The sequence below is a fragment of the Fulmarus glacialis genome, unplaced genomic scaffold, assembly GCF_000690835.1.
Source record: "Fulmarus glacialis isolate BGI_N327 unplaced genomic scaffold, ASM69083v1 scaffold24389, whole genome shotgun sequence".
Lineage (NCBI taxonomy): Eukaryota > Metazoa > Chordata > Aves > Procellariiformes > Procellariidae > Fulmarus > Fulmarus glacialis.
The window spans coordinates 48958-59889 of NW_009232002.1; the positions used below are offsets into that span (position 1 = coordinate 48958).

The 10932-nt window shown below is 41.2% G+C and overlaps 1 protein-coding gene across 1 annotated transcript in view; it reads right to left on the reverse strand.

The window, feature by feature from the left end:
* Positions 1–2053, reverse strand: part of NPS (neuropeptide S) — a gene marked incomplete at its 5' end in the record, with an annotated part of 2272 nt that extends 219 nt beyond the window's left edge. The window contains 2 exons of the mRNA XM_009584761.1: positions 1556–1581; positions 1937–2053. Of these exons, the coding sequence (XP_009583056.1) occupies positions 1556–1581; positions 1937–2053 (143 nt within the window). The remainder of the gene's footprint in view (positions 1–1555; positions 1582–1936) is intronic.
* Positions 2054–10932: the final 8879 nt, after the last annotated feature.

Sequence of the window (10932 nt, forward strand, 5' to 3'; positions counted from 1 at the left end):
AAAAAAAAAAAAAAAAAAAAAAGAAAAAAGAGAGAGATAAGAAAAGGTAAAATTATGGATTTGTGTATTTGCCAGGACTTGTTCAGTATAAAAAGCAAAGCAGAAACACAAAAACAATTTAGGCTTAGAATGACAAGGATGAACTGTTATTTGCTAAGGATTCATCGTATTCAAAATCAGAGTTTTTCATAGCTTTCTAGAAAAGTTAAGTGTGGTATTTCTGGTATAAAACACTGATACTGTTACAATTATGTTTACGGTATGAAATGAATTGTTTTCCGTGATGTTGACCAGTTGTGACATGTAACACGGTTTCCTTAGAGTAGCATGCATGTCTCTTGCTGTAAAATGAGATTTTTTCAGTTACCAATGAAACAGCATCTTGTTATCACTGGTGTGAAGGCATGTAGTTTAAATGACAGATAAGAGAAAATGAAAATACCTGTAAAGCAGAAATTTGGGAGAGGAAGCTTTCTGATAGTTATGACTAGTTATGGTAGTAGTTATGACTAAGTTTAATAATGACAAAATAGTAATGGGAATTTTAAAAAGTCTGGATTAAAGTCCATATAGGTTTATGTACACATTCCTTTTCCTTACACTTTATGGAATAAAAATGTAAATGACATAAAAAAATTTTACGAATTTAAATTGCACTTAAATTAGCATTGAATTTAAAAGGAAGCATTTCCTGGCATGTCTATAGTTGTTCTGTGCAACTTTCATCATACCATGATTTACCAGCCTGCTGAATATCTATCGAAAAGAAATACTCTGCATTATTTCTAAAGCTGTCTGTATTGCATTCTTGCTTGGGAAATGGTTGCATGCGAAGCCACGGGGTTAACACCTGCCTTCACTGGAATTGCCATTGGCTTCATTAAGATTAGTTTTAATTCAGTAGGCTATTACTTACTCATTTTACCTATTATATCATTGCCATAAAGAGATCCATTAAGAAACATGGATACTCAGTTCAAGCTGTGTCGAAACTATCCGTGATCAGAAGTGAAAGATTATTCGGCATTTACAGAAGTAAAACGTACAGAGGAACTGGGCGATGGACAGATTAAGGCTAACGGGAACTTCACATCAATAAAATAAACAGCTGCACGAGTATCCACCATTTCTGCTAGTGACAGATCACCTTAATGAAAAGAAATCTGAACCATGGCTCCAAGAGCTGATTTTACAGCAATAAAGAAACAGCGAGTCTAAAGAAGACTTTGTCCAAAGCAGGAAAATTGAACATCATTAGAAAGAAAATATTTCATTCCACGTTGGCAAAGTCTTAAATGGTGTATGCATAGTTTGACCAGCAATCTGTCCTGGTAACCCAGTCGAGACCAGAAACTGAAAGGATATTAGCATTACTTTAGTAACCTGTTCACTTCGGTTTTATAGGCTGTTCTACTTTCTTCCATAGTTCAATCAAATTTGTATTACTGATTCTATGCAATAATTTTCCATAACTTCGTATAAGAATTTCTCCTTTACCTACACACTAACAGTGGCAAATAAATTTACTGGTTTATTAATTATCTAGCAATACGTGAAATTAATACATATATCTTATTGTACCTATTTGATATATTTGATATATTCCTTGTCTAGACAAGGAATTCAGACGAAATGGAGAGGAGACTGATGTTTTTCTCTTTTCCATACAATATTTCAACTTCAGCAAAAGCTCCCCACACTCTACATTAAATATGCAATAGATTTCTCACATGATTATTTTAGAGGCTTGCATATTTTATTAGTAACTAAAGCAAAAATTGAGCTATACTCCAAGAAAATTAGGTAATAATATTTAACCAATAGCTTTAATACAAGAAACTTCTTTCATTTTATAAACAACAACAACAACAACAACAAAGAAACAAGAAAACAAAAAAAAAAATTAAACAAAATAGCTATTTAAAAGAAATGAAGCATCTGATCTTCAAGTAAGTAGGGAGCATGACTTACCATGGAAGGGACAACTGGGTAACCCGAGCACACAAATGTCATTGAGATCCAAAGAATGAAAACAAAGTTTAACCTGCATAGACTTCAAAGAAAAACTGAGATCAGTTAAAATTTAAAACAAAATCAAGCAAAGCTACATGCATACACATAAACCCACAAACAGTATATTTTCTCCATATACCAAGTAATCTTTACCTGATCATTTTTTACTCAGGAGTGTGTATGTATGTACATGCAGTTATACTACCAAATTCCTCACATATCCTTTCAGTTCTTTCTTAGATGACCATTTTATACCAGAGTTCAGGAGTGAAAATGTCATCAAAGCTGATTTTATTATGACTAATTGGTCCTTGTCTGGCCTTTTCTTCTTGTTAAATGGGAAAATGGCAAGAACACACATTCAGCTGCCATTATGAAACTACCAATTGATTTCGTTTAAAGGGTTCTATTAAAATGTCTCTCAAGTGGGTTTACTGTTAGGTCTGTATCATCATAGCAAATGTGGTCAAAGGTCTAAAGATTTCAAAAACACATTTCAAGAATTTTTTACCACTTCCAATATATCATATTAGGACCTCATAAAGCCTGGATGCAAGGGAAAAACAGTAAAAGTGCACTTTAGGTAGAAAGTTCCTCAAAGCATCTTATTATACTTAGAACAGCTACAATACATAGAACAATATGTAACTATATATATAGCTTTTTCTTCCCCTGCCCCGCTTTTTTTTTACATGCTTAGTTTTTAATGCACCCAATTTTTAAGCATTTTTCTTAGAACTTAAGTTCTTTGGACATTAATTCCTTCTCTTGCATGCAGACATATCTTAGCCTAGGTTAACTTTATTCAATCAAATCTTCCATAGGATTAATAAATTCTGTTAATCTCCACCAATGTAGCAAATGTTTAATGTCTAAGAGCATCATTTGTTACTGCAACAGATTTAATTGCACAATATATAATTTAATTGCGCAACATTTTAGGGGATCCTGTGGTTTATTTATACAGAGTACTGTAAAAGCGGTAGGAGTCCCACAAAGTCTGTGAATGTTAGACCACACAGGCAAGGGAATGCTGAAAAACATTAAACTCAGGGTTTTTTTCTTAGAACGAAAATGCTAAGCATCTTTTTTTGACAGTCACCCAGTATTAGACATGCACACCAGTGACTCAGCAGCCTCAAACATTGCATTTCCTTCAGCGTTTACACTGAAAAATCAACGTACAAGGGCTCCAGAACTCTGTGTGAGTCTTTGGGGAGACCTGAGCTGGTATAAATTATGGCAACTTTAACGGGAACATTCAGCCTCCTGATGTAGATGCATTTAATTCCAGAAGGTAGAAAGCAGTAAGGCCTTCAAATAAGGCCAGAAGAAATACAGTGGCATGTAAGAGCTTTAACACTTTTTATAGAAAAATTCATGATTTGTTCTCAGATTGTGGTTGAATATTTTTTCATCATCACTGTACATGCCGGTGCTGATCACGTCAGTGTTTGATATAATTCAATGACTCTTAAATTACTTTAAAACTACACGTTTGTAGTTGCTGGTAAAGTACTTCAGGATTTTTCAGGACCAACAGGACTATAGAAATATAAGATGAAATTAGCCTCATTTAAACACCACAGTAAGCAATCCATTTATAAAAACCATCAAGAGAACATTTGACTATTTGCATATTCAGTATGTGTCCTCTTATTCAGAGAGAAAATCCTTTCATTTGAATTGAACATCCCGTTCCAACTCGTACAGGACCTCCAACTCCAACCGATAAGCGGATTAGCCCGTGTTTCTGCTGCAATGAAAAGCATGTTGGGTTGGATTCTACCTGAGCATAGTTTAGCGTCAGCTTTCATTGTATCTGCGTTTAGTTTAACTCCATTTTAATACAAAATTAACCTTCACACAACATTATTTGTGGAAGACGAGGGACAAGAAAAGCTTTGTGATTAAAGTTCAAGATTTCTAGGTTCCATGTGGAGCTTGTACCTTAGACTCTCCGGGTAACCTTCAGTGCATTATTGACTTAGGTTTTTTTTAAATCATGAGTTGTTTGAGTCCCTGGTGACCTCCCATTGTGCCTGGTCAGTACCTCCTACGCTTACCGTTATCATACCCCTTTAAAACAGTGGATTTGGCCACATTTCTAGCTCGTAAGCTTTGGACATGAGGGGTGCTCAGAGCCTTTCTCTGTAGGCACCTTCAACATGAGCAGGTGATGAGAGGACAACCAAGCGAGGCCACCGAGCAGCTCCTGGGGGACACCAAGGAGATGGCCGTGCGGGCCCGGACAGGAGGAAGATTTGTGGAGCCTCGAGCAAAACAGCAGATTACAGAAACTTTGAACAACATAGGAAGACAGCTTTTGTGTGACTTTCTAAGGAAGGACAAAAAGATGATCTAATACGCTTGTTAAGGATGTTTCACACAGGGGGTGGGAAAGGGAAAGCAGCAAATCTCCCAAATGCTTTGCAAAACCAATCGCACCTGGTCTGAACACGAGGAAGAAAATAATGGTTAACCTGAGGATTTGCATGTATTTCATTCATGCTCGTATTGTAAATGCTCACGCTAAGATCTTTCTTCGCAAAATTCCTTAGCCTGCTTTCTGTTTCCTATTCTGCCTAAAAGTCACCTATGACAGGCTGCGGTCCTTAGCACCTGACTCTAAGAGGAGACAGGCAAGTAATGTTTGGGTTTTCCCCCCACAAAATCCAAGAGCAGATTCCACCTTTTCAAAGGCTTTGACCAGCTGAGCAACCACAAACTGCTTTCACGCGAGGCCGATGCAGATTGCAGTTAGGCGAGCACGAGTTATTGAGACATCACCAGCCCAGAACTGGGCTCAGGGCGTTTGTCCCCCTCAGAGGCACACAGAAGTGCTATTATACGAGCAGAGTGAAGATTCAAGCTCTCACATTTGCTTCCCGCTTCTTCGAGTTTATTTTTTCTAGCTGTTCAGGATGCAATTTAACAGACCACAACTGTGATTTGCATGCATAAATTGTATATGGAGATTTAGATGCATTCAAGATATTCCCACTTCAGGTTTGGATGAATCAGGTTTAACAGAACAAGTGGCAATTGACATTTCTGTCTTCTACTCTGTCTGCAGAGCACCCGGTCTGAGGCCTTGCTCCCAGGTAAGGTTCACTGGCAGGTATCATAGGTCATATGAATCATTAAGAACCATAATAAAAAATTCCCAGCATCCATAAAATTTGCATTTTATGAGAATAAATTAGCAGCGTTATCTTCCACTTCCCTGCAAAGCCAACAACATCACCTCTCCCCTCCTGCTTGCTTTGTTAAACTAATAGTTTATTGCACCTCGCTGCTGCTCTCGTTCGGTTCCCCACGAAAAACATATGAAACACAACACAAAGCTTGCTGATAAACCTATCGAGCCTTGCAACTTAATAAGGTTAGTGGGCCTATAAGTTTAAGAACATGATATTTCCCTCCCGCATCACAGTAGTAAATCTAAAGTGTGTAAATTGGCATTGTGTGCCTTTGCTAAGGGATTAAAATAATAAAAATTAAAGCATACACCAAAGACTATCTGCATGGTCCATTGGTATAACCCCAAACATTGTAAAACCAGAGCAGGTTAGTGGTCTGGGTAAAGGCAAAGTGCTAAATCTCATTGTTGCCCTCTAAGATGTTTGCAGTGAAACCTCAGCATGGCTTTTTTTTGAGACAGCTGCCTGGATATTTTGCTCTGAGCTCAAAGTTTTTCTTGCTTTCAAGAACATCAAGAAACCGAAGAGCCAGGATGGTTTGCTTTGAGATCATAGCAAGGTGCAAAATGGAAATTAATCATACTCACAGCCTATAAATTTGTTTCTGACTCAGTGATAATAGAAAATCCCAGCAAGACGCAAAGACAGAAGAAAAACAGAATTCAGAAAGCAGGTTTATTCCTTTGGTCGTTATTGCTGTGTTCTCACTACCAGCAGCCAAACCCTTCCCTTGCACCGCTGAGATCTCACCTACAGAGGCACAGAGGAGCTGAAGAGCTGCCGTAATGCACGCTTGACTATTTCTGTGCATTTCCCTGCCGTGATCGTTTCTAATCCCCTTAAACTTGGTTATGATCCAGAAAGCGCGTGTCCCTGGCTGACAGGGGTAAGGGGTTATAAGGCCAAATGGTGCAGCGGGGGGAAGCACGGCTCTTGCCTCCCCTCCTGCCCTCGGATGTTTGACCGGGCAGTGACTGACTGTCTCCAACCACTCCCCGAGCGCTCCTGCCTGCGGGCTGGAGCCTGTCCTCTGTGTTATTTACTTTGCTCCTGTGCCGCCAAGGTGTTTGCAGAGAAGTGCTCTCTGTGGAGGATGCGATAGTCTCATCAAAGGTCAGGTGCATATTTTCCGAGTCCATCGAGGCCCGCGTTGGCTGCTGTGGATAAACAGCTCTGCGTTCCTCTTGCAACTTCAGAAGTTCTCCAGAAGGAGAGACACAGCTATTGAATTTTGTTTTGCTTGCTAACGCTGCTGCCCACAGAGCGAAGTCCTGCGAGTGATACGCTGCTCGAGCTCCTTGCAGACGGGGACGGCTCCTACGCTGAGCCGTGGCATGGCAGCCCTCGCTTAAAAGACACAAGGCTCCTTTTTTAAAACCTAATTTTCAATGCAATTCCACTCAGACATCATTCCCCTCTAAGCCTGCGTTGGCAATGGTTAAGGCTCCAGCAACGCGCCTTCTGACGCACAGGTTTGATCTATGAGGAGAAAAAGAAAATCAAAAAGGCATTAAAGCAAGAAGCAGCACTGCCACTCCTGCCTCCCACTCCGTAATGGCATTTTGGTCGGCTTGCTTTGCCTGGGCAGATGCTCAGCAGCTAGGAGGTGTGCAGAAAGCAAGCGCTGTTAGACTACGTAAGGAACAGGGTGTAAGACGTGTGGCCCTACAGATAACGTGAAGCTGGGGGTCCGGGTTGCCACCCGATTGCGAAGCACTTCTGCATCATCGGAGCTGGGCACGTCACTGTCACAGCAAAGGGCATAAAGCTGCAGTCTGAGCCCCCATGCCAGAAGTAGAAATTGGCTTTAAAGTCACATTTTCGATCCTACCTCAGACAGGAATTGTCGGCTGCGTCATAGTCACCATCCTCAGGATTTTAAAGTCTAAATCATCATCCATAATTATATATATTCTTTTGCCTGGTTACAGTCAATATACACAGAGACGATGTGGGCAGAGACAGCATGAGTTTCCTCATCTGGGTCTGCCAGCCCCGCTCCCCGGCGCGGGGCAGAGCTGCTGATTGCGTCGCATTGCGCAGTGATGTAAAACCTGAGCCTGTGATACCGAACACCATCAACTCCCGCAGACCGCAGCACGTGGCACCTTGCAGGCCCTCTGCCCGTGCACAAACGTCCACGCGGCTTCTGCTGACGCTACCACATTCCTGCCATATTCTATGGGAAATGACAAAAATAATGCTTTTGGCAAAAACATATTTAAACATGGCAGAAAATATTTCCGATTTATAGGTGCTCTTGCATTTTTGTCAGATTCCTTAGCATGCCTTCAGAAAAACAATCTGCATGAAGTATAACATGAAAAACAAGCTTTCATTATTCTCTATGCACCACCATCAAATGTTAAAGTCATCTGATAATTTATCTGGAGAAAAAAAAAAAAAAAAGCAGAGCAGAAAAAACTTGCTCAACCCATTAAGGGGAGACTCAGCAACTGAAAAGTGGTGGTAATTATCATTTTTGCTATGCTTATTTGTGCATGCCAACAAAATTCATGCATTCAGAAATTTCTCAAATAGATCCTACAGGAAGTTGCTGCCTAAGAAAAGATGTCAGTGCTGAACTAAAAAGATGCCTGTCAGAGCTGAAACCCAATTTCTGTTCAGGTGCAACAAAGATCTTGATGATCTGAGAAAGTCTGAATAGTTGTTGAAGTAGAAGGAAGAAAGAGAAAAGAGCCTAGATAGACAAGAAAAGGCAAAGTTTTTTGAGGAGAGCGAGGAGAAAAGGATGTAGGAAAGTCTGATGTGGCTTATGAAGAAGAGATCAAACTTCAAAGGAGCCGAGGAAAGCTAACATAAATAATATAAATAGTAGGGAATAGGGAGAAAGAGTTGGGTGGCTTTGAAGGGCATAATTTTTTATATATGTTATTGCACTGTATCTCAGGGTTCTCCAGTGGGTAAGGCTAAGACAGACAAGGAAAACATATCTGATATTTTTTATTATGCTAAAATGCCAACAGATATTCTGGCTCAAGCAAGTTTGCATGTTTTCATCCTCAGAATCTCAGTACAAAACCATTTTTCCTGCTCTCTAAGTCCTTGAGATGTCATACCAACAAGCATTATGTCATTTGGGAATCGAAAAAAAGGAATGATGTAGGGCAAAAGTTAGTCACGGTAGCACAGCTAACCCAATGAAACAATTACGGTTGGGACGCAAAAAGTGGGACCCAAACCTGTGGACCTGTAGTAACTGCAAGGTCAGTGGGGGACCCAGAGGATGCCAAGTGCTCATCAGGACACTCACCATCTACAGACCGGACAGAAAGGGGTGAATTGCTCCTGAGCCGGTTTTTATGCAATCTGGACTGACCTTCAGGGTGGAAAACAGGGCAGCTGGATGCAAAACATCTTTCAACGGTCTCATTTCATCTACAAACAGTCCTGGTCTGATCAGGCGGGAGAGAAGCAAAGTTACCTCTTGCTTGGCACAGAATTATGAGAAAATATCCAAATCACAACTCAGGGGTGGTTCATTTCCTTCCGAACAGGCAACATTTGCGAAGGAGAAATCTCAGCTGTTCCACAGATTTTGGGAATGGAAAAAAAGGAATGATGTAGGGCAAAAAGCGGGAGAGAAGCAAAGTTACCTCTTGCTTGGCACAGAATTATGAGAAAATATCCAAATCACAACTCAGGGGTGGTTCATTTCCTTCCGAACAGGCAACATGTGCGAAGGAGAAATCTCAGCTGTTCCACAGATTAGCTCTTGGCATTTCTGGAGAAGGGTAAGATGCCAGTTTCAATTTGTGACACGAGACCTAAAGTACCTTCAGGAAATAAGTGGCTACATCTGGAACAGCAGTCATGATTTGTAGGAGGTGAGAGGACACACCCTTTTTCTCCAAAATGCAGAGCATTTTCCATCTGTTCCTCATGCTCTTTTAACTCACTGCTATTTTCTTTCTACTTGTCCGTGTCACTTAAATAAACAAGGATATTGCAGCCTCTTTAAAGGAGCTGTCCTTTTCCGCAAAAGCCTTTTGATAGGAAGGGTCTTCTCCGTAATGACCTACTAAACAGAAAACAAATAGGCGCTGAACCCTAGAGCAAGCTTCACATTGTGAATATACCCATGCTTTCAAATTTGCTGGTAGGAAGATAAAATCAAATTACGAGTCTGCCTTGCTCTACAGGCAGTCGAGACGCAGAGGTAGTACTCAGGCATCAGGTACCGCTCAGTACCTTTGGTACTCCACGAGTGACGGCAAGGAGTTTCACTACCTTGCAAAATGCCAGCCCTGGATCATTACTTGGTGGCTATCGTTGCTTATAAAGGTCCTCACGTAGGAGAGAAGTAATGTTGCTGTCATACCATTCGGTGCCCAAGCTGACATGCCTTTTGTCTGAACATAAGCTACTGAGGAGCCCCTCGTGTTCTCCTCCTCTTATAAAAGGCTTCAGCTGAAAATATCACACGCCAAAAGACAGAAGTAGTTTTGTTTTTCTCACTGAAAACCAGTTGCAGCTGACTGGATTTTTCTTGCTCTGTGCAAGCATTTCTTCATACCTAGTTATGTTTTAGCGCATGATATAACTCCTCAGGAAGTTATATCTGCCTCCCTTATTTTTCTATTTCTTGCGTTAATACCTAATTCACGAACCTCACCTCTCTCCCTGTCTCCACCTTGTGAGTTCCCCTTTTAGCATCAGGAGCTTCAGGCTTTTTTCTAATCCCTACCCCTTCCCACAGCTGCTAGCTTTGGAGGTAATCAACTGCTACTTCTTAATCAAGAATCAGATTACTATGAATAAACACGAAATCCAATATTAGAAAAGCTAATATAACCTCACTCTCCAGGGAATAGGAAAGGCCACAAATGCTGAGGATCAGGGTTGTTCTCTGAGGACAGGACAGTGGATATTCTCCAGCTACTTTCTACAGAGTTTCATCGCTCCAGTCTCACGGGAAAAGTGTGGCAGACACAGTACATGAAAAGCACCAGCTCACCATTCAGCTTGACACTGTATTGACTGCCAGAAGCAAACATGTAGTCCACAAAAAACCCTGTGACTCTTTTTTCCTTCCAAAGAGCCTGCCTGCTGACAGCTAGTTCTTTCATCTGAGCAGTAAAAGTTCACGCTTTTAAACCCAATTCCCATCACACAAGTACAGTGAAAAAATTACATGATGGACTTCAATATTGCACTTTTCAATAAAGACTGAGTGAGTCCCAGCTGCTAGGAGGGAAGATAGACAGGGTATAACTTTCAAAGGGGCCGAGGGCCTCTTTTTAAAAACAAGAAGCACTGGGAGCTGAAGGACTCGACTGTGCAGCAGCAAGGAGCACACCTGAATTAACACTCCATGGAAGCACCACGTGCATCACTCGCCTGGTCCTCAACGCTGAACAACACGTGAGTATGGTGGGACGAAGCCGTCTCGGGGGGTTTATGGGCGTAGGGACCATGCCCCGGGGACAAGGTGATGCTTCTCCTGGTGCTGCAGTGAGCTCATGGATCTCTGCACAGGGCTCCAGTGCCCAGCGTGGGCCTGCCCTTCGTCATTACTTCATGAGATCTGAGGTGCTCCAGACTAGTACAACAAATTATGAACGAGCAGTTAAGAAAGGGAAGCTCACACAGTTCCCAGCCTCTTTACCGCAGCAGGAACAACAAGACCACATTACATATAAGAGATCCCTTGAAACTCAAATAACCCTACGGTTCTCTGCCTTGCCAAATTTCA